This window comes from Populus nigra, chromosome 5, assembly GCF_951802175.1.
Source record: "Populus nigra chromosome 5, ddPopNigr1.1, whole genome shotgun sequence".
NCBI classification, from domain to species: Eukaryota; Viridiplantae; Streptophyta; class Magnoliopsida; order Malpighiales; family Salicaceae; genus Populus; species Populus nigra.
This window is the reverse complement of record NC_084856.1, coordinates 5,403,070-5,426,627: the sequence shown is the minus strand read 5'-3', so window position 1 is coordinate 5,426,627 and position 23,558 is coordinate 5,403,070. Positions and strand designations below refer to the sequence as shown.

Sequence of the window (23,558 nt, the reverse complement as noted above, 5' to 3'; positions counted from 1 at the left end):
AATTGATTAATGCATGACGATAATTAGGTGAAAATCGCGGGTTTGAACACTAGGGAGTGTCAATTATTCTGTTATTTGACAAATAACCTGCTGTCTGTCTGTGTCTTCTTGTTTTTTTTAAAGTCTTTTGCCCCCTACAAGAAGAAAAGAAACTAGCATGGCAAGTCTCCCTGACCTGTGGACTTGTCTCAGGTCCATACTCTATACTTTTTTATAATAGAGCCTTTTATTAGCCTTTTTATTTTTCATTCCATCATTATAAATTAATTTTTATATTTTTATTATATAATAAAATAAAATAAATTAATTTAACCGAATAAAATTCATATACCCGAACCAAGTAAAGAATTGAAACTTCATTGCATTCTATATTTTATGGATAAAAAGCCCAACTTATTACACTCCTAAAATGTTACCGAGGCCCATAAAAAGGAAACAAAAAACGAGAAACGATATTTCTTTTCCAAAGACTGAGATGAAATCTTACAAGGCGACCTCCTTATTGAAAATCCAGCTAAACCTCGCGCTAAGTGGCTTCATCTTTTTAGCTTTCTCATCAGCTCGCTCCTGCAGCCTTCTAATCCTGGGGGCTAACCCGCACACGAAATCCTGTGCACGTCTTCCCTCGCCCGTCAACCCCTCTAGCTTCTCCAATCTCCACCGTCCAATCAAGAACTCCAAAATATCCGCATAATCGTCAGCCGTGTAAACCCCAAGCCGCTGGGCCACGGATGAGAAGTGCTCAAAGAGATGTGGGTCCTGCCCATCGTGCATCAAGTGGGCTGGCATCGTGATTTTCTTACGCATCATGTCTCCTATAGCCAGCATTGCACCCGTGGGGTCCACCTCAAGGAGCTTCTCCACGATCTTGGAGTAAGCATTCTCGTGGCGTCTCTCGTCTGATGCAATGGTACCACAGATGCGCGCTAGCACCGGATCACCTCCCTCTTTAGCCAAGCGAGCCGTGTTGCCATGTGAGACAAAGGTGGCTCGCTCTTGAAATGACGTGTACACAAACCCCAAATAAGGGTTGTTTTCTGTCCCAGGATCCTACATATTAAACATGGACATTGTTAACTCATTAACCTCCTAAATAAAAAAAATATATATATATATTAATATAAACTCCAAACACACCCTTAAATTGTTTTATTTCCAAACACACCCTTGGATTGTTTTATATGACCGTTTGGGAGGGGGCACGAGTAGTAATCAAGCTACATTAGTGTGGAAAAAGAATTTAAAAAGTATAAATTAGGATTCCTTATAGAAAGTGGATAAAGAAAATTCACTTGCTGATAAATCCTTATAATTGCATTCGTTCGAAAAAGAAAAATCTTGTATATGCAATTTGTATGGTATCTTACCATGCCAGATCCGATCAGATACTGAACAGTCTTCTCAATCATTAGCATGTCAACCCGACCCGATAAATACAAATAAGATCTAAGCAAATCTCCATGCCGATTCTCCTCGGCAGTCCAGGCCCGGGTCCAAGTGGCCCATGGGCTCAGGCTGGCCCCGGTCTCATCTCTAACACCATCGAGCGTGTTGATCATGGTTTGATACGTAGGCAAAGCATCCTCGGTGATCATGTCGCCCACCAACACCACAAAATACTCATCTGGAAGCCCATCCGTCCGATCACGCAGGGCTCTCACCTGATCAGTGAAATCAGAAAATGTTAACGAAGGGTCAGGCAAGAAGTTCTGCGGCTGCCAGCATTGGTCTACAGGTTTTAGAAGTGGTAAGACATTTTGCGTAGCCCAATTATCTAATGACTTGAATATTTCTATCTTCTCTGATGGCATCGAGTGTGTCCTTTGGTGCTTTAGTAGCTGTGGTGGAGCAGCCACGGCAACAGTGATAGACCGATCTGATGGTGGACGGAATCTGACGGTGGAAGATGGTGGTGATAAGCGGTGGTGGATCATTTTCTGGCCATGTGTAGTGCATGAAAGTCGGTGGCTACTGAAGAAGTGTGAGACTTGCATGGTGACTACAGCTCCTAGCAAGCCTTGCGGCGTAGATATTATTAGCGAGGAAGTGGAACGCCGTCAATCATGAACTGTGGCAACATATATATATTTAAGCTTTCTTGAGATGAAATCATGGTAATACCCTTGAGAAAGATCCGGAGCGCCACTGGAAAAGAGGGGTTTGAAAGGGAGAGTCAGTGGGGGTAGAAAAGTCTTTTCAGAATGGCTGTTTACAAAACAAGGGGTGCAGTGGTTTTCATGAGGTCATAGAAAATCGGAGGAGAGTGTAAAGCTGTGGGGGTGAATAAAGTAGACACGTTTCTATGGGAAAAAACAGAGATTCTGCTGTGAAGTTTGGTTGTTAGTTTAACCAAACATAGCCAAGTGGTACTTCGATTTCGGATAATTTTGTCAGTTTTTTAAGTGATAATCGCATGCATTTCCACAAGCTGGTGGGCGACCGTTTGGGGTGCAACGTGGGGGTGTTTAGGTAATTGACCGAGATATTGTTTTTTGAAATGTTTTTTTAGAAGTAATATATTTTTTTATTTTTTTAAAATTTATTTTTAATATTAAAATAATTCAAAAATTAAAAAAATTAAAATTTTTAAAAAATAGATTCTCATCGTGGAATATAATTATAGGGTTCAGTTAAAAAAGGGTTGCATTTTTATGTTTTTGCTACTCAGGATGCACATTTTTCTACACTTTTGTCCTAATTATGTTTTTCAAATGTTATAATTCAATCATAAAACTTTATTTCTCTTACATTTTTCCATATTCAGCGAGAATAAATAATATATATATATATATATATATATATATATATATATTATTGTTTTGTTGTTTCCTTGAATTAATTATTCTTTAATTTTTTTATATAGTCACATAAAATTAATTATAAATTATTTTTTTATTTCTTTGTTGAAGATTGTTTCACAAGACATGGCATGTTTTAATTGAAAAAGTCAGGTTTCTATTAAAAAAAAACATTTTTTTTGGTCAAATTAGAAGAGGGATTATTCGTGCACGACCTTTGTTTTTAGAGGCTAGAAGAGCGCGACGTGGCCGATCTTTCAAACCTAGGCGTGGATGTGTTTTATTCACTTGCCTCTTTATTTATTTATTTATTATTATTATTATCAACTTGTTTAAGTGCTGCAATTAGTCGTGTTTTGTTTTTACAATAAGCATCATAAGTTGTTCATTCTTTCTTGTATTGATGAATCTCACACAAGTTTTTTGATTGTTTGTTTGCCTTCATAAATGAGAGCTTTTAATTTCTATTGCCTCCTTGCATTAGAAACCATTTGGAATCGTGTCAAGCATAGTTTTTAAACCCGATCCGGTGATTGACCCGGTATAATGATCGGGTCACAGGTCAGATGGGTTGATCTAAATTAACCCGGGTCAACCCAAAAAAACAAGAAAAAAAACAAGAAACGTTGATAGATGAATATTAGAATTTAAGATCTTTGTTTTATTTATGATTTACACAACACACAAATAGAGAAATAAATTACAGGCCTAACCACAAAAAGCTAGAGAGATAAACGAAGAAAAATCCAGCATTCCCTTCTCTATTTTGAATTTTCAATGATGGATTCGCTTTTGTAGAGTACAACTCCACTTTTTTTCTTCCACAGCTCTCTACGTCTTCTTCTTCTTCAACTACCATGCCAACAGGACTCCAGATTGCAGACGGCGGTTATGCTGCTAGGGTGAAAGCTTCGATGAACCAAGCCATAAAGAAAAAGCAAGATTCTTCCCCCCCCCCCAACTTATTTCAGCCTTTTTGTGTGTGTATTGTACTTTCTTTTACAGTTTTTTGTTTTTGTTCCAGACCAAAAAAACACCAGTGGATATGTTGTGTTTTTCTCTCTTCACCCTCAAAATCCTTTCTTTGCAAACGTGCGCTGATTTTCACCACAAAAGCCCTTAATCCACACCTACACCCATGTCTGCACCAATCAAAACTGGATCGCCATCATCACCACAAGATCTGACCCCCCTCCAAACAACAACTCAACAAACTCTCCCTGCAACACAAACACATCCATCCATCATCCCATGACGTCTGCCACCAGCACCCGACATGCATCTCTCTTCCCATTGCAACTATTTGCTCTTTTTTGCAATTGATGGCTTTACAGATTGAAGAGTTTAGGTTTTCTATCTGAACGGTGACGTTTTACTTATATATATAAAAGTCGGGTCTCATCTGGGTTTACCCGGGTCTTACGAGTCCCGGGTCAACCCTTCGGGTCAATCGAGTTTTTCTAGGCCAAATTCCTAGCTGATTTTTCCTTAAACCCGACCCGGTTCCAGCCCCGAGTCAGCCGGGTCCCAGGTCAGGTTTTAAAACTATGGTGTCAAGTCAGTAAGTATAAATCCAATCCTGTTTATTCTATTCTAAATTTTATCAAATGACATATTCATGCTCTTAAATCCCATTGCTATAAGAAAAGAAAGGTGTTCTTGTTTTTCTTAAAAGATGACTATTGTTTGGATGAAATTGCCAGATTTAAAATTTTATATCAGTAATTAAAAAAAGCATCCTCATATACTCTATATTACAAGTATACACTTATTATAATTTCACTCAACTTGTGTTTTACTCAATTCTAGCTTTTCACCATAATATTTTTATATTCTTTCCTTTTACCTTTTGAGCTCTCATTGTCATTTATTTAAGTAGGTAATCTCAATAAAATAAATTAAAACTTTATAATATCAACCTCAGAATTTTGGGCACAAAAAATCAAGAAAAAAAACTAAAAACAATAACAAAAATGAGTTATGAAAATGATAACGAGATAAAAAAAAATGATATGAATATACAAATCAAAGTGAAAACACAAAAAATGCAGTAAAGACTCTAAGAAACCCAACATTGATAATTATAATACCAATAGACCTAAAACTTAAAGTAGTAATAAAAAAAATTGATGAAGCAAGTTGATGCTATAAGATAATAATTGCACCAATCAGAATCACTCGGGTCATGAGTCGGGCTGACCATCAACCCAGGTAAACATAAGTATAAAAATAATTATTATTATAGTTTTCAAACTCTACTTAAAGGTCGACCCAGTATAAAACCCAAATCATGAGTCAGGATGGTTAACCTGGGTTGACGCAAAGCAATGTAAAAATAAAAATAATTATTATCATAATTTTAAAACTCAGCTCGGGGGTCGACTTGGGGTAAGACCCAAGTCACTGGTCGGAAAGGTCAAACTAGATTGATCCAAATTAAAAAAAAAATTCAAAGCAACCTTGTTTTGACAAAAATATATAAATATAAAAAAAGTCAATGAACTTTTACATATGTTTTATCTCAGGTTAAGAGGGTTGCGGGTTGACTTAAGGTTTTGACTAGGTCAGGTCAGATCAATCATTCTTCTATTTTTTCTTATGCTCAAATTAATTTAGATCTTAGGTCTACCGAGTCCCGTCTAATGTCTATAAAAAAACAAAATAAAAACTGTTCAGTCCAATCCAAATGAAACTAACCATATAAATTAAAATATCATATCTCATTGCAATTATTATTGCTGGAATTAAACCCAATTACTTCCTTACTGTCTTTTTTAAAGTGAGGAAATTCTGGAACCCTAGGATACATAAAATAACTAGAAACTCTATTAGGCTGTAATAAAGGGTGAAAATTCTTAATTATCCATTGGAATGTGTGTTGTATTCAGCAATCTTCGGCCACGCACAAATAAACTAAACAAATGCAAAGCTCTTGATGGTTGTGCATAGGGCACCAACCCTGGCAAAAGTCAATAAATTTCCATATTCTGTTGCCCATCCTCCCACCTATATATGGAATATAAGTTCAGAGATCATTATATAAGCAATGCACAGAAGACCACAGGTGGAAATTTAATGACTATCTGAGTGTTTTAAGTACCCGACCTTTGTGAAACCAAGTTCCGTGCAGGACTGTGATCTTGAAGTCTACATCTTGAGCAAGTTCTTTGACGAGTGTTCGGGAGCCCAGCAGGGGTACAATAGAATCTTTTTTTATTAATGTAGATATCCAGGTCAGCTTGTGTACACCTCGACTAATCCCTCGGATCCTGAAGTTAATGACCATATAAGCCTCCAGTGGCCCTGAGGTTTGTGAAACTTGAACTGCTAACATTTAGGGAGCAAACTCAAGGCCTAACCAGTTGAGTTACACCCCTCAGGGTTGAGTACAACAAAATCTTAATCGTCGCTGCAGTGGTCAAATGGCTGGATACAAGATTATCATAGTAATGGTTTTTAAACCCGATTCAAGTGATGACTGAGGCAAGTCACAAGTCATGTGAGTTAACTAGAATTAATCATATTAATATATTTTTTATTTTATAAAAAAAATAAAATTGATATTGTTTTGAAAAAAAACTTCGAAAATAAAAAATATTAATAGATTTTGACTGGATTTTTCCTAAGTCATGGGTTAACCTGAATTTTGATCAGGTCATACTAGATCGATTTTTCTTTATTGAAACTCAATTTAGTTTAAGCCTAAATTACCTAGATCATGGGTCAATCTTTGTAATAAGTTTTAAATAATAATTATAACTAACCAAGTAACATAGAAATTTCTTTTTATCTGTACAACATAAAACTTACTTGAAAACCCAAACTAGAATATGATTTTGAATGATCGTTTTTAGAATGGGAAGTATGTTGATATTACCATCAGTATCACTGTAGTGTAATACACTGCCCAATAAAACATGATGCAAAAATTAGATTTATTGTTTATGCTTTGCAGTAATTATGCAACATATGGTATGACTAGCACACTTAAACAAGGATTTGTTTTCATAAAGTAATTAAGACCATCAGGAATTAACATCAAAAGAGAAGCAACTGAATAGTACTTTCTAAGATAATTTCATATATGAGTTAAGATGATAGTGCTTAGATGATCTAGAAACCAAGAGAGGTGGCCTTCAAAGAATTTAAAATGATGAAAAAATGCCTTCTGACACTGTTTCCTTAAATAAAAAAAAAAAAAAAAAGAGAAAGCATACCACACTTACTTACTGCACATAAACCAAGGACTGAGTAGTTTTGTTTGATTTGCATGAAGAGCCTTTTGAACCTCGGGAAGATTGAAATAGAAACGTCTTTTATAGGTCATACACACACCAACACCAACACTCATCTTGGTAGCCTGAGTGTATTTGAAAAAGAGTTAGTGGCTTAATAATATCAGAAATATAAACTTACAACAAGAAATGAACAAAGAAAGAGGGAGGGAGCAAACCATTTTCCTCAATCGCAGTTCTTGATTTACTATAGATGGATAACAAACATCAAGGATCACGTCGTATTTATTTATGTAATGACCAATGATGCTATTTGCTTGAGATATTGCATTATTGCAAGTATCAGTTACATTATGCGGACTTACAAAGGTGTAGTCGTCAAAGTTGCATTCATTCATGATCTTAAATCGGATCTCATTAGAAATCATCTCATGTGACCAAAAGATTTTGAATTTTGCTGGAACATCCCGATTAAGTGTAAGAAGTGGATTGCCAATCTAACCAAATATGTTGAAGAAATGAATATACAGGAAAAAAAACAAGGTCATAAACACACAGTAGTTATATTAAATCACAGAAAAAGAAGTTTAAGGTTTTTTTACAGCGACTCCTTTAATATTGAACTTGAAATCAGTTGACTATGCATTATAGTCCAAAGGAATCTCGGCAAGCTGTGGTATGCAATGTCCTATATGACAATTTTCATAATGTATGAATTTTACAAAAACAAACCAACCAAAAGTGTCATGTTGTCTTCTGCAAGCTTGGGATGATTTGGTATGGTTAATAATCGAAAACCTTTATTGAGTTCAGTTGTCACTATAAATTGGTTGATAACATTCGAATAAAAGGGTGCCCTTTGAAATTTTTTGCAACAATAACAAGTATAAAGCAAAAAATCAAACTTTTCAAAGCATATAGTTACACCTGCATAACTTTCTCCAGTAAGAAACAGTTCTTGGGATTTGAATTCTGGGAACTTCTCATACCACTTCAAGAAGAACATGTGCATATCTATGGTTTGTAGTTTTCTATACCTGTTTTGGCATCCCTAGTAGTATAATCAAAAGATGTAGTTGAATACGACCATCTTACTCCAGCAAGAGACTTGACAAAGAGGAGATTAGATGCCGTAGAAGATGGAAGATGGAACTTTTTCGTGTTATAATCAATTAAATCAAGCACTTGATTTATTGTTTTGCTAACTATATGCTACCTCTGTTCCAGGACATTGAATTTTTTCTAAGTCCACAGCCATCCCCTATAGGAAAGAATGGACCCAACTCCGTGAAGGCTCCTCTATCAATAGAGGAACAACCTGGGCCTGAACATGGAATATTAATATTAATAACTTGAATCTCTCAACATCACGGAAAATGTTCTGGAATTCTAAACCCATGCTAAGAGAATAGCTTGGGTTGGACCTAAAATAAAATGCAACAATTTTGATTAAAATATCATTGAAGATTTTGATTTGAATATACAACAATCCTGTCAATTTATCACAATAGCAGATTCTTCATTAAGGTCTGCTCATGCGTTAATTCCAGCCCTACAAGCAGAAGCAATGATTAAGTTAAACAAATTATAGCAGAGCTAATTTGAATGTGTTCTTCATTTTTAATTTATAAGATTTGTCTCTGATTCACCTAAAAGGAAAGAATAAAAATTATGAATTTTGCAACAGTTGGTGATAGAGTCCTAGTGGTAAAAATTTCAATTCCTTATTTTCTTTTGCTATCTCTCGCTAATCAAGCAAAGCATAAATTTCCATACATCATAGCATATCTTAGAAGTTTATATGTATTGCATTTGACTAACAAGTGACAGAATAATCCAAATTTTGTAGTTTTGTTGGTGAAGCATTACCGAAGCTGCATTTGATGAAGAGAATTGATAAAATCATAAACGTATAGGACATAAAATAAAAATATAACATTGAACAGTCTAGGTTTTTTTAAAAGAACAAAAGGGAAGGAAGGAAAGAGAGTAAATCTTGAATGAAGAAAGTAAATTTGAAGCACAAGATCATCAAGTACAAATAGAAAACAATATAAAATTGAACCCCATTAACAAGACATAATAGCGCACTTAATTTTTTATGAACAAAGATTTCATTCCTCAAAATGTATTAAAAACAATACAGCAAACATAAACACTCTCAGAAAGAATTTGTTATTTAAGAGAAGAACTAATTACCCCTATTGAGCTAAAGAGCTAGGGGCTTCTGGTCAAGGTCCTTCTCAGCCTCAAGAAAGTAGTAAAACAAGCTCCTCATATTCCTAACATCCATATGAACATAACCAGCGTACTGCTTGAAGCCAACCTTTGGTTGACCAAGCAAGTTGAGCACCAGATCCTTAGCTGGATATCCATCCACAACATCACTCACCAACAATCAGAAACTTATCACAACAATGAATACCATACCAAACCAACACCTACCCATCTCATGAAACCCCATAACCTTATTATACAGTGCAAGAAGCAAAACCACACCCTTTTGTCCTCAACTCCCACACAATTAAATCCTTCTCTGCATTAGGCTAGGAGTATTAAGTATATTACTATATTATATTAGAACAAACCACCCAAAAAAAGAAAAGTCCAAAAAGTTTGACAAAAAAGAAATCTAATAATGATAATACTCTATAAGGTGTGTGTGTGTGTGTGTGTGTGTCTATATATATATATATATATATATATATATATATATATATATATATATATATATATATATATATATATATATAATGAAACAAATTTTGTTGCACATGGCACGTGATTTATGGACCTTCCTTTGACGAAAAGGTGTCTCTATATATTTATTCGTAGGCCAGATCTCTCCTCGTATAAAAGTTTTACTATACATATGTATGATGTATTTATGGTTGTATAGATAATACTGATACAACCTATATAGGAGAGAAAGACGTTGGGAAGTTGCAGGCACTTCAGGTCCTGCTTTGCTTTACTTGTAGTTAGTGAATTTGGGCGAGATATGCTGGTAACATAATATAACATTATAGTATTAATGTTTCTTGTCTGTTTTAAGTTAAAGAAAATCCAAAAAGAGATTCATCTTCCAAATTATGATAACAATTGAACTAAACCAGACAAATAAGTAAAAGAAAAAAGGACTAATAAAAAACCCAAAAATCAGGGAGGGGAAGAGATAGAATAGAAGAGGTTAGGTTGGGTATCTTCTTTGGCATTCTTTTACCCTTTGAGCATTTCATGGAAAAATATTAGCATAGTTCTATTATATCTGATAAAAATCCTGAGTCCACTTGCAGTTGAGAGAGATTGTAATGCATAAAACATTCAATGAAAAGAAAGAGAAGAAAGAAATGCAATGTGATGATCCCAAATTTAATGGGTTTTAAACCCTAACAAACATGGGTTTTAGTTAGCGCGTTTATGCCTATTTTTCCTCTTAACAAGCTTAAATAACTTACCTAAACCCAACACTCCCTTGATAATTTTTCAGGACCTTCACGTGGATCCCTTGATATTTTATATTGATCCAATATATATTTTTTTAGTGGAATACAATTCAAAATATCACAGGGATAGAATAACTCTGTAGTCTTTCTTCTCCACAAAATAACAAGACTCATGTGCTATAAATACCCTATGAATCATTTAAGCTCCAAGTTCACAATTTCATCATTCTTAACATTTTTAGCATACATATTTTCAAATTCTGTCTCTCTAAAATATCATTGCACTTTCTCTTTCTAAAAAAATACTTACTTAAGCATCTAAGAATCCCTAAATCTATATAAAAAAAGGATATTTTGCAAGTATTAATCACAAGCCACCTCAGCCTACCAGGCACTAAGTAAGCTACCTACCACCTTGGCTAGGGAAAATGAATCAAAATGCTAGAACTAAGAGATTAACAGATTATCCAACACATAAGCCTTGCTTCTAAGTTACATGAATTTTTTGGGACCTTTATTGGCGTCGTATGTGGGAAATGAACAAAAAGATAGTTCATTCCTATTTCTCAAAAGCTTTTTTTATGGTTGACGAAATCTTAATGCAATAGTAACTATGTCAATGGCTACACTAATGACATGCCATTGGTTATGTCTACGATTACGCCCATAATTACACCCTATGTGGCTACACCAGCAACTACACCTATAATGATGCCCACAATCATGTCTTTCACTACACCTATGACTATGCCCACGACTACGCCTATAAATAATTTTTATAGTAGCTCGTACACACTAAAAGGTGTCATCATGACTTTGAGGGCTCTAATGATACCTAAAAGGCAAGTTCCACCTAATAGACAAGTTCCACTTATTAGGAAAGTTCCATCTACTGAACGAGCACAACTCTTATTGGAAAAGATTGACTTGGTCTCCCTAGTATAATAGTATTGCTCTTCAAAGAAGGGATTAACTTAATCTTCTTAGGATAATATCCTAACAGTCTCTAAATTATTGGTATGAGATCTCTCTAGTGCAATAACATTAATTTTCAAGGGATTGAAATGAGGTCTCTCTAGTGAAATAACACTAGTCTCCAAGGAAAGGATTGATTTGGTTTTTCTAGTACAATAACACTACCCCTATGGATTCCTTCTAGCCATTTAGAAAATTTTTAAATACAAGTTTCTTCAATAGATTCTTTCAATGTGTTCCTCCAATAGATTCCTTAAATGAGTTCCACAATATTTTATACTGATTCAAAATATCACAGAGATGAAATGACTCTTCAACTCCTTTCTATAAAAAGACAAGACTCATAGGTTATAAATACCTCTTGAGTCTTTCAAGCTCCAGCTTCACAATCTCTTCAGTCTTAATATTTTCAGTATATATATTTTTAAAGTTTATCTCTTTAAAATATTATTATATTTTTTTTCTCTAAAAATACATTTACTTAAGTATTTTTATTATTTGATCTTTTTAGCGGTAGATCCCTGACCACAACCATTCTTTATTTTTTTTCATTGTGAGGATCGACTCAATCAATATTACAGATGACGAATTTTTGTCAAAACTTAATAGTTATGGGCAAAAAACTCGAACTTTGACTACAATTATGTTACATCAAAGATTTTGTCTTTGAAAATAAGGAATGTGTTATATTAGGTTGCACAAAAACCTGATTATGGTGATTAAGTTTGTTAACAAGTTTTTCAAGTACCGTTTATAATTATAAGGTTCTCTTTCTCTTTCAAGGACGATATTGTCAGGGTATAAAATGAAATTGTTCTCCATTCTCGCTTTCTTCCTTGTTGCTTCTCTGGATCTTGCAGGTTCTGTGACATTTTTTTAGGAGTTAAGCTACCATCTTCAAAATCATCAAAGAGAAGTTGTTCTTCTCCTTCTTCTCTGTCTTCATCGTCTCCTGACACTTCTTCAATTATGGTTGGTTTACGGACTGGCTCAGGCTTGGAGTTTTTCTTCTTGGGGGTTTGGTTTGTGAGGAGTTTATGGGAAGGAGAAGGTTTGGTTTGTGAGCGAAGTCTTGCAGTAGGAGAAGGTAGTGCTTGGCGAAATTGAAATCGGAGGAAATCTTAACCTCCATGGGAAAATCAAATTCATTTTAGGTTAGTGTGGAAATGGAAAGTGAAAATGATTGAATTCTCGCCTCGGGCTCAAGTTTGGGAAACTGGTAGGGGGGTTTGAAGGGGACAATGGAGGGAGGGACAAGCATCATTGCTAGTGCTATGGAAAAAAGGATTGCAAATAAATAAGAATGATGTCGTTAAAATGTATTTTCCTCAACAGAGGAATTTTGATGAATTTATGTAAAAAACTTGATTGATGGTATTACTTGGGAGTTTGTCCTGAGAGACAAAACAACGTGAAAAGCTTGTAATAGTTACAGAAACTAATGACTTTCAAAGATGAAACTCTGCTTCCATCTGTCAATCTCTCTTCCAATGAAGTTTAACAATTAACCACCACTGCCTGATACTCTCTACCGTCAGCTAGTAGTTTGTAATAACGTCTGAAATCTGTCCCATGCTGTGCCTGCAGTTGAGCTGTAATTAACGTGGATCTACTGCAGCTTCCTTGTGGTCTTCTTTATCCATGAGTTGAACAAAACTTGGCCTGCAGGCACTAAACTTCTCCCTGTGGGTATTGAACCGAGAAAAAAATCAATGCTTGAAAAGAGAACCAACAGATGATGTGTACTAAGTGAAAGAAAGATGAGTGAACCACAGAGCTTACCCAGATCTAAAAGTGGGCAGATCAAACCACTGGAGTCTCCGACGCAATGGTATCAGCACAAGTTTCCGGGTTGGGATCCTGAAGGGCATTTCAAAGTTCAAACATCCCTCTCTGAGGAAACTCCTTCCGTTTGCTTCTCACTATGATGTTGTAACCAGAACGAAATCACAATGTTGGCCGAAGTGCATTAAGAAGTCAAATCAATCTGAAGGAGCCAAAAGCTAAGCGAATGATAACAACTGAATTCTGGAATTGGTAAGAAAGTTAAATGATTTTCAGGACCATAACCAACAAATATGTTTATGGTCAGTTATATTGTGTTTTGCATCTGGTTGTTTATGATGTCAATCAATTGCTTCAGGTAGACCCTTTCTACAAGTCATAGTACCACCATCTTCAAGTCATTGAGAAGCTGCTCTTCTTCTTTGTAAGCAGGTGGGCAGGTAGTGAAGAAGGACTGACCTTTCTCATTCTTCATCATCGCCAAAAAAATCAAGCTGAACAACATAATCATTTTCTCTCATCAGCGGTGTCAAATCTTTCAAAACTGCATCGATTTCTGATGCGCTATGATGAGATTTGTCTCCTGCCACAAACATGTTCGTCTCCTGTCCAACTACAATCCAGCTACACCCAGGCAACTTCTTCACTCCTTTTTCTCTCATTTCCCTCCTCAAAGTATTGACCTCATCCCAGTTTCCTGATGCGGCATAAATGTTAGAAAGCAGTACGTAGGGTGAAGAGTTTTGTGGTTCAAGCTCAATGAGTTTTTCAGCAGCTTGTTGGCCCCTGATGTCATCTCCATGTATTCTGCAGGCCCCAAGCATTGTAGCCCAAACCTTAGCATCAGGTTCGAAATTAAGTTTGTTAATGAACTCTTCAGCTTCTTTTAGAGAACCCCATCTGCCTAGAAGATCAACCATGCAGGCACAATGATCTGCTCTAGGCTGCATCCCATATAAGTTAACCATCATGTCAAAAATCAGACGCCCTTCGGATACCCTCCCTGAATGACTACACGCAGTGAGGACACCAAGAAAAGTGACATCATCTGGTGTTACATGTGATTGTTTCATCTCATCGAAGACTCTTAGTGCATCTTCTGCATACCCATTTTTAGCAAATCCAACTATCATTGAGTTCCAAGAAATAACGTCTTTTTTTCTGCTCATTTCCTTAAAAACTTGCATGGAGCTCTTCACATCCCCACATTTGGCATACATATCTACAAGGGCACTACTCGTCAACTCATCTGAGTCAAATCCGGTATGGAAAATCAGAGAATGAGTCTCTCTACCATCTTTTATAGAAGATACGACAGCACATGCTCTGAGGGCACTAACAAATGTAGCTTGGTCAGGTAACACATTGCAGCTGCGCATTTCTTTATAGAGTTGTAAAGCCCCCACACTGCAATCATTTTGACTAAGTCCTGAAATCATAGCAGTCCACACTACAGCACTCTTTGGATTTGAAAACTCTGAGAAGAGAACACTTGCATCTGTTGTTCTCAGGGAGTTCATGTACATGCCTAAGAGAGAGACACCCAAGAATTCATCATCAAGCTGAAGGCCCATCTTTAAAATAAGACAGTGGATTTGCCTTCCTAGATTCAACTTCTGTTGCTCATGACATGCATCTAAAAGGCTTGCAAATGTTATTTCAGTGGAGTTTATCCCTTCAACTAGCATATCTCGAAACAGATTTACTGCCTGTTCCAAATTAATTTGAGCATATCCTGCAATCAGTGCATTCATGGAGACCACACTTCGCTCAGGCATGCAAGCAAGAATTTTGTGTGCAGAATCAATAGCCCCACACTTGGCATACATGTCGATGAGGGAACTTCCACTGTAAAGCTTTGTTTCTTGACCGGTTTTGACTGAAAGACAATGCACCTGTTTCCCTTGCTCAAGACCTCTAACGCTTGCACAGGCACTCAATATACTAGCCAGAGACACTTCATCAGGCAGAATCCCAAGCAAATTCATTCTTCGAAACAAATGGAATGCCTCAACTTCATCTTCTTCTTGCACATATCCAACAATAATTACATTCCAAGAAACATTGTCTCTATTTCTTATCAGCTCAAATTGTTGCCTTGCATCCTCAAGAGCACCAGATTTAGCATACATATCTACCAAAGCATTTCCAACAAACAAGTTGGATGCAAATTTGTTCTTGATAATAACTGAATGCAATTGACGGCCCAAATCTAAATATTTTAAGCAAGCACAGGCACTCAGAATGCTGCTATAGGTAAAATCATCCGGGTAAAAACCACAGCTCTTCATATTAAAAAACAATTCCATGACTTCATTGGCATACCCATTCTGCACATATCCTCCAAGCATTGCATTCCACAACACTACGTTTTGCTCATTTAAAGTATCAAAAACTTTCTTTGCTGCTTCCATCTTCCCACACTTAGCATACATGCTAACCAGTGAACTTCCAACATAAACATTTGAGTGTAACCCCTGTTTAAGTGCCTCAGCATGAACTAGCAAGCCAAAGTCAAGAGCCGCTAAACTTGCAATAGCACTCAATACACTTCCCAACGTGGATCTCGTGGATTTAATACCAGCTTTCCTCATATTTTGGAAAAACTCAATCGCTTCCACCCCATAACCTCCTTTGGCATGACCTGAAATCATCAAATTCCAAGCCACAACATTCCGGTTAGGCATCCTGGAAAACAAATCAGATGCATTGTCTAGCCTTCCTAAATCAACATATGCATTTATGACAGTCACAAATGCTACCTGGTCTGGTTCCTGTCCAACTTTCTCCATCTCCTGGAACACTTTCACTGCCTCCTCGGGCAGACCAACTTTAATATACCCACCAATCATCGATGTCCAAGAAACTTTATCCAATTCTACTGCTCCATCAAATATGCTTCGAGCATCAGTTAAAAAATTACATTTGGCATACATACCAATTAAAGCACCCTCACAATAAGAAATTGACTCAAACCCCATCTTAACAACATTACAATGAACTTGCCTACCACACTTTACTATCTCCAATCTTGCACAAAATGATAAAACAATAGCAAATGTGAACTCATTTGGCCACACACCAGAATTCCACAACAACCCAAAATACTTAACAACCAAGTGTGGAAATCCCTGTTTTGAATGCATAGATAGAATTGAGTTCCAGGCCAATATATCTTTATCTTCAAGCTGTTTGAATGCCCTCTCCGCATAGTCCACATCAGCACACTTGGCATAAAGGTCAACGATTACATTGCCTAGAACCCCTTTTGACCAGAAACCAAGTTTGAGGCTCTGAGCATGGATAATTTTATTGGTGGTTGAAAATTGAGATAATCTTTGAGGTATTTCATCAAACAGGCTGTGGGTTTTGACTTGCTTGCTTTTTTGCAGACAGTTCTGCAAGATATGTGTGTATATCCGAGGTTTAAGGGTATGAGAGGGGTGATTTGACCCGTTTGGAATCGCTGAGAATGTGAGTTGGTGATGGAAGGAGTGTAGGTTTGAGGAGGGTGAGGTTTTCAAGAAGAAGAATTTGCGAAGCATTGAATGAGGAGGGATGAGTCCAACATGACTCTGCAAAACAGAACCCCTTGAAGCGAAAGGAGAGAATAAAGATATTGATAATTGTTTACTGAAAGAATTCCCTCCCTAGACCTCTGGAAGAATTATTCATCTTTGGTACAGATTTTGATGCTGTCTGGCGGCAAAACTTCTGTTAGTTGCTTTTAAAAGGGTGAAGAAATATCGTCTTTTGCAAACGACGTCGTTACATTTGTTTAGCTAATTGTTTTTGCATTTGGAAAATATTTTTGTAAAAGTTTTATTTATGCATTAACACAGAAGCAGAAATTGAAGAGCTGGGAGGATGGCCTCAGAGAGCAACAATAGTCTCTGCATTATGCACAATTAATTAACCTCATTGCGAGACGCTCAAGCAGATAAAGATGCCTTATAGTAACACCACTTGACTCTCAATTTGTCACTACAATCTCTCATAAAATCACTTTATGTCAATACATTGAGCTTTGTATCATCTACATAAATTGTAAGTATGAGATAGTGGATTGACCAATCACAAAGAGGAGAGAGATGTAGTTGTAACAGCTGGCGGTGATGGAGTAACAGTTGCATTATCTGTCCAATTCTTTTCACCCCAATGCCATAACATGCTCTCCCAGAAGCAGAAATTCTCATAGCAGGTTTCCAAGCGTTTGTCTTTTATCTTAATCTTCCAATGACCATCAGTGTAATTGGCTTTCTCAGCTTGCCTCCGATCCCACTCTAATGCTGCCTTTTGCTTGGACCTAAGCAAACAGTACTTATGCAAGTTCTCTGGCATGGCATCATGCACCTTCCACCATGTTTTGTGAGCAACATCACTAGCAAACTCCTGCAAAATGTCCACATTCCAGTTGCAATCATAATCTCGGAAACATATCCATGGTTTATTGCCCAGATAGTGGAGAACGTAAAGGATTGGCGGATCAGCTCCAAAGAGTCGAGTTTTCATCTGTTTCTTCTCCTCCTCGTCACCTTCCCAAAAGTGTTTCAAGAAGTTCATGTGTTTAGGAATCCGGTGCCACCACGTGAAGATTTCATTTAGATATCCCTGGTCCCCGCCATTGTAGGACTCAATCTCATTGATATGATCCATTAACAGCTGGAATGTACAATTTGATGGTTCAACAACCATCACACCGGAGTTGAACAGGGTAGCATTGTTTCCTGTAGCAGATATTTCTGGCATCTCAAACAAGAAATCGATATTTCTAAGTATGAGCATGTCAGCATCAATGAAGATGATCTTGTCATAATCTGTCAATTGCCAAAGACGAAATTTACTGTAGTTCCATTCATTGTAAGCATCTCGTTCAGCTTTTGGGTTCCTGATTCTTTGGATTGTATGGATTTTCCAACCTGCAGCTGCTAAGCCTTCCCTATGATAGTCAGTAATTGTTTCATCAACAAGTATCACAAGATCCCGTGTTGAACCTGCCATGCGGATACTCTGAGCTGCAGCAATGGCCCCACAAACATAAAAGTGTGCAGAATGCAGAATCGTTGCATACGCTTCCCGGTGTGCTCTTTCTGAGTAAAAATGTTCTGTTGAAAAACATTCAGTAAATTTCGATTTAAGATTTTGCATTAGCTTTGCAATGAGAAAGCCAGTGCAATCTTTTTCATAAATACACAGAAAGTTAGGGTAACAAATTAGAAAAAGTCAATTCCTTGCCTTGATCCCTTGGCAGGTAAAACTTACAGATCCAAACCCTAAAGACATCATGCTAAGTCATATTTTTTCATTTATTTTTAAGTTTTGATGCACCGGTTTCCCAGTACTGCAATATAAATAGACAGGTATGAATGGGTATTGCAGCTGACCAAAACTTTAACTAACTCAACCAGGGCTAGTTTTCACCATAACTTAAAAGATTTTTGTGGGCTACAGAGACAAAAGGAGAGAAATTAGACAAGCTGCTTTCCAAAGCCCCACTAGCTAACATGAAATAAAAGAAATAGACAGTATTGATTTTTTTAATGCAAATCTTAAAGACTGACCTTTAGCCTTGAGAGGAACTGAAAGTTCACATGACCCTACTGGGAGTTGTATCTTTTCTCTCAACACATTGAGGTTGGGTTGATACATCCATAAATTCCCTTCATGCCAAATAAGCTCCTTGCAAGTGAACAGATTTGGGGTCGGGAAGCAGTCAGTCACCAAAAGCACACGCACAGGATGATAACTTTTAGCAGAAGCAGCAAGATTTGCAGCCGCAAGCTGCAAGTGCAAACGAGCCACATCTCTTGACCATTTCCCTGACTTGTTGCATGGAAGCTTCACGGCAATTATATCAATGCGTGGCTTGCCAGGAACTTTAAGTTTGGGCAGAACAGGACAAGTGGGAACCTCAAATTCTTCCTCTTCATCTATCCATTCAGGGTAAAGGGATTCCCAAGTTACATCTTCCGCTACATGCTCTAGATGCAGAACAACGTGCTCAACGTCCAGTAACATCAGCTTCCAATTATTAATCTCACTTTCATTGAAGTTTAACAAGCCAATTCCCTGATACTCATTGCTGTCATCTAGTTTGACAATAATATCGGAAATCTGGTCCCAATTAACGTCTAAATTAGAGATATAGCGTGGATCCACGGCAGCACCATCTCTTGTCCATCGATCAACAAAACTTGGCCTGCGTACATTAAAACTCTCCTTCAGGATATTGCAAAGAAAAAAAAATCATGGGTCTGTGCCTTTTAGCAAAGTTTAAAGAGGCTTTCAAACTTTTTAAAAAGGATAGCCGAGTGTGTGTGCATTTTTTAACTCTGAGAACAGCTCTAACCTGCCATACTACTTATCCACTTGAAACAAGGACAAGTTCAGGATGAGAAACTAACATAATACCAAACAGAAAAAAGACGAAGGTTTGATTTGGAAGTTCTATGCTGGGAACTAAACTAAAAACTAGAAATGAAACAATCTTAAGAGAAAAATAAGACCTGATAGATAATTAAAAGTAGACAATAAACATACCGAGATCCAGAAGTGGATGGCTGGTCTGCAATATAAACTACTGGAGAATGATAGAATGTCACCAAGGTTCCGAAAGCAATTATTAAGAGCACGACTTTCAGTGTAGATATTTTGCAGTTCAAATTCTTATATTGGATGGGAACCTGAAAGGCCTTCTCAACATCTCTAAGATCCCTACCTCTTAAGAACCTCCTTCTGCTTGCATCTTCACTGTACCAAGAAAGCATTCACAAGAACATTGGTCCAAGTACATAATTATATAATAAATCCAGACACACACACACATACACACACAAAAAAAGGTTCGCAACATTGCAGACAAATCGGAAAAGGATAAAGATGATCCTAGCAGGACAAACAAATAAAAAAGAAGAAAAACACATTCGGTAGTTAGCAACCCAATGGAAGGAACTATCAACTACGAGGATCTTAAACATTTCTCGATGTTATTTTCGAGCATTGGCATTTCAGATAATAAAAAGGTGAGACCACCATCCAAAAAATGATAATAGAATGGTGTCAAAGACGCAAGCAAGTAGAGCATTACCAGCCTAAATCCTCTCCTCTGCTTCCACTATATGGGTCACAATCAATACCAAGCTAATATTGAAAACCCAATTCGACAAAGCATGCAAAGACCAGGAATGAATTAAGCAAGAATAAATCACACAAGAAAAAGGAAAAAAAACAAAAACAAAAGCATATCATACCATAAACAAGTAGATCTCAGCGGTATTGATAGTGAAACAAATGGAATGCTAACTAGTGTAAAAAATGCTTAATCAGTAATCAATAAGCTGATTTATTATTAAGTGAAACCACCGATCAATCAGATTATAGAGACAGCGAGTGATTAAAAAAGAGAAGGAGAACGAGAGAGAGAGAGAGAGAGACTGACTTAAAAGCAAGGGGTCGGTGTCTGGGCTCTGCAGAACTAGAACTAGAACTAGGGGAGGTCACCCCGACTCCTCTCATCTTATCTTCTTCCGCTTCAGTTACAGGGAGGCAGTCACAATCTATCTCACTAAAAAGACATTAACAAGGAAAAATAAAAGACTCTCTATTAGGAAAACACGGATTCGTTTCAGGAAACAGCTGTCAGTGTGAGTATTGACTGTAATTGGAGGTTGTATTAATTATGTTTAATGGTTAGTTTAAGTGGCTACACCACACGGCGACTATTGATCCATGCTGGTGCTCAGTGTATTATTGCGAGGGAGAAGGTCTCTCCCGGTCTTGTGAAGAGTGTGAGACAGGACGAGTCAAAGTCAATGTAAGAATCCCTTTCTCGATGGAAATGGGGCGAGGTTTTTTATTTCGTTTCCTAGTTTACCTATCTTTCTCATTCCTATTTTACTAGTTTGTTTTTTTTTTTTCTATTCCATGATGTCCAAAGAGCTATTATCAAAACTAATATTTTATTTAATTTTTAAAAAATTAAAAAATATATTTTAAAAAATTCAATGATTTAAATTTTAAATTAAAAAAATTCAATCAAATTTTTCTCTATTTATTTATAAATTTTTATTTTTATTTCACAAAGCCATAGATTTTTTTTGTCAATAACATGATTTTTATAATAAAATTTTACAATAATTAAAATAAAAATTCATAATAATTCAAATGATTTCAATTGAGAAAGAAAGATTTTATCTTTTTAGCCAAACTTTCTTTTTGTTGTTGAGGTAGGCGGGTCAAAATAGTTTCATAGTTCTAAAAAGTCAGTTATGAATTTGCTGCTAGTGGATCATGCAAAAATCCTAGCAGACTCATTTATGGATCTGTGACATTGAGTTAAGCTTAAGAAGAGGCATGTTCGTGCTAGATCAATAATTTGACATAAAAATCCATAATTTTATATATAATCGTTATATCATGCTTAAATTTTATTATAATATTGTAACGAGTATAGTTGAAAGATGTCGTCGAATAAGACATGCATAAGCACGATTGGATAAAGATATTTTCTCTTGAGAAAGAGATGCCCATGTGCTGGTGATAGAGAACATGCGGAGGCAGATTACAACAGTTGGTAGAGGCAAGAATTTTTTTTTGGATTCGAGGAAACCTCACTCCCCGGAAAACGCACTTTATGGGCCCAGGTGAGCGAGTAAAACCCCGGTTGTCCCAGGCTCTTATAAGAGGTGCACGCCCTGACTCAAACTCGAGACATGCTGTACAGATTTCAACTCCTTTGCCATCACGCTACACCCCTTGGGGACGATGGTAGAGGTAAGAACCCAAGGGGAATGTGAGGAGGATGACCATGAATCTATGGCCAACATTGAGAACACTTTCTAGAGATGAGAGCAGAAGAGACAACCTCTTGATTGGAAAGAGTATTGTGGAGATATAAGGTTTTGGTTATAGCTTCTTAACTTTACAAGAACCTTGCAGGCAAAAGAGTTTATTGATTGGTTGAATGAAGTAGAAAAGGTTTTTAGTACAATTAAGTCCTATAACAAATAAGAGTTAATCTAATCATCATCGAATTAAAAAGTCGAGCTTCTGCCTAGTAAGAGCAATTGAAGAGGTCACACGAAAAATATGGTAAACCAATAATCAATGATTTAAAGAAAATAAAAAGGATAATGAAGGAATACTTTTTTCATTTTGGATATGACCAAAATTTATACCAGCAACTCCACACACTAAGGCAGGAGAAATTATGTTGATGATTACATTAATAAATTTTATCATCTAATGGCAAAGAATGACCTATTTGAAATGAAAGAGCAGTTAATGGCTAGATACCCTAGTGATTTATGATAATTCATTCAAGACATGTTGTATTTGTAATCTTTATATGTAGTGTTAAAAGCTTATTAAAGCACTTTAATGGTAAAGAAGCATTAAGTTGCTAGTGTAGCTTACTAAAGTTTTTGGGCTGACCAAAATACTATAGAATGACATAATAATAATCACTGAAGGATCATTTTTTATCCCAAACTGACCCCTTAAAAAACTTTGCAAATGATAGGTTAGGGTTCTTATTTTGAATATATTTTTATAACTTGTTATAAATATAGTGAGGAGGGGCATTGAGATAATAATGTTATAAGTATAAGGTTATTTAAAAAAGAATTTATTGATAGAAAAGTATGATGAGGCAGTTGCTCCTATCTATAATGATTCTGATAATTATAGGGAGATTTTGCATGAATATGGTGGTGATACTTTGGTCATCTAAAAGAGTCTATTAACTTCCAATGATGATTTAAGATGAAGATTGGTAGCACATCAACATTTTTCATTTAGTTTGTACCATTAAAAACAAGATATGCAACATAATAATTGACAATGAAAGCTACGAAAACATGGTGTTCATGAAGGTAGTGAAGAAACTCCAGCTTAAGATAAAAAAAAAACATTTTAAACCTTGCAAGTTGACTTGGATGAACAAAGATATTGAGATAATCATGGATAAATGATGTGTTGCATCATTTTTCATGGGAAGAAAAAATATAATAATAGTGATTGGTGTGTCATGATGTTAATGGATACGTGTCATATATTGTCAGACAGACTTTAAAAATATAACAGATATATTGTGAATAATAGATGGAATAACATGTATACTCTTAACATAAAAAGAACCCATGAGGAAAGGGTTAATTACTGAAATTGATTCAAATAAGAGTATTATTATTATCTTTGTTACATGTCATAAAAAGCCTAAGAATCAAAAGATGATATATATTTTAATCCCCGATAATAATGTTGTAAAGGAGGAGGCTAAAATAGTCTTATAAAAATTTAGGGAGTCCTAATATAATTTA

At 36.1% G+C, this 23,558-nt stretch overlaps 3 protein-coding genes and 1 pseudogene across 3 annotated transcripts; all 4 read right to left on the bottom strand.

Moving 5' to 3' along the window:
* Nucleotides 1-341: 341 nt before the first annotated feature.
* Nucleotides 342-2,075, bottom strand: LOC133694146 (stearoyl-[acyl-carrier-protein] 9-desaturase 6, chloroplastic). Its single transcript, XM_062115600.1, has 2 exons — nt 1,368-2,075; nt 342-1,050 (listed from the first exon to the last, which is right to left on the bottom strand). Exons 1-2 carry the CDS (start codon nt 1,992-1,994, stop codon nt 484-486), a joined length of 1,194 nt encoding a protein of 397 aa, XP_061971584.1. The 5' UTR covers nt 1,995-2,075; the 3' UTR covers nt 342-483.
* Nucleotides 2,076-5,653: 3,578 nt separating this feature from the next.
* On the bottom strand, nt 5,654-9,497 carry LOC133693662 (serine carboxypeptidase-like 42; annotated as a pseudogene).
* A 3,266-nt stretch (nt 9,498-12,763) lies between these two features.
* Nucleotides 12,764-17,076, bottom strand: LOC133694592 (pentatricopeptide repeat-containing protein At3g09040, mitochondrial). Its single transcript, XM_062116163.1, has 2 exons — nt 13,237-17,076; nt 12,764-13,137 (listed from the first exon to the last, which is right to left on the bottom strand). Exon 1 carries the CDS (start codon nt 16,782-16,784, stop codon nt 13,704-13,706), a length of 3,081 nt encoding a protein of 1,026 aa, XP_061972147.1. The 5' UTR covers nt 16,785-17,076; the 3' UTR covers nt 12,764-13,137; nt 13,237-13,703.
* A 129-nt stretch (nt 17,077-17,205) lies between these two features.
* Nucleotides 17,206-21,070, bottom strand: LOC133694593 (putative UDP-glucuronate:xylan alpha-glucuronosyltransferase 3). Its single transcript, XM_062116164.1, has 4 exons — nt 20,678-21,070; nt 19,780-19,989; nt 18,801-19,438; nt 17,206-18,344 (listed from the first exon to the last, which is right to left on the bottom strand). The coding sequence occupies exons 1-4, from the start codon at nt 20,752-20,754 to the stop codon at nt 17,314-17,316; spliced, it is 1,956 nt and encodes a 651-aa protein (XP_061972148.1). The 5' UTR covers nt 20,755-21,070; the 3' UTR covers nt 17,206-17,313.
* Nucleotides 21,071-23,558: the final 2,488 nt, after the last annotated feature.

Coding starts and splice junctions, on each gene's coding strand:
- LOC133694146 (XM_062115600.1), bottom strand. CDS start 1,994: ATGCAAGTCTCACACTTCTTCAGTAGCCACCGACTTTCATGCACTACA. Junction 1,051..1,367: donor ATCTGATCGGATCTGGCATG/GTAAGATACCAT, acceptor TTTAATATGTAG/GATCCTGGGACAGAAAACAA.
- LOC133694592 (XM_062116163.1), bottom strand. CDS start 16,784: ATGCTTCGCAAATTCTTCTTCTTGAAAACCTCACCCTCCTCAAACCTA.
- LOC133694593 (XM_062116164.1), bottom strand. CDS start 20,754: ATGAGAGGAGTCGGGGTGACCTCCCCTAGTTCTAGTTCTAGTTCTGCA. Junction 19,439..19,779: donor CCATCCACTTCTGGATCTCG/GTATGTTTATTG, acceptor TAATGTACGCAG/GCCAAGTTTTGTTGATCGAT. Junction 18,345..18,800: donor AGTTCCTCTCAAGGCTAAAG/GTCAGTCTTTAA, acceptor GTTTTTCAACAG/AACATTTTTACTCAGAAAGA.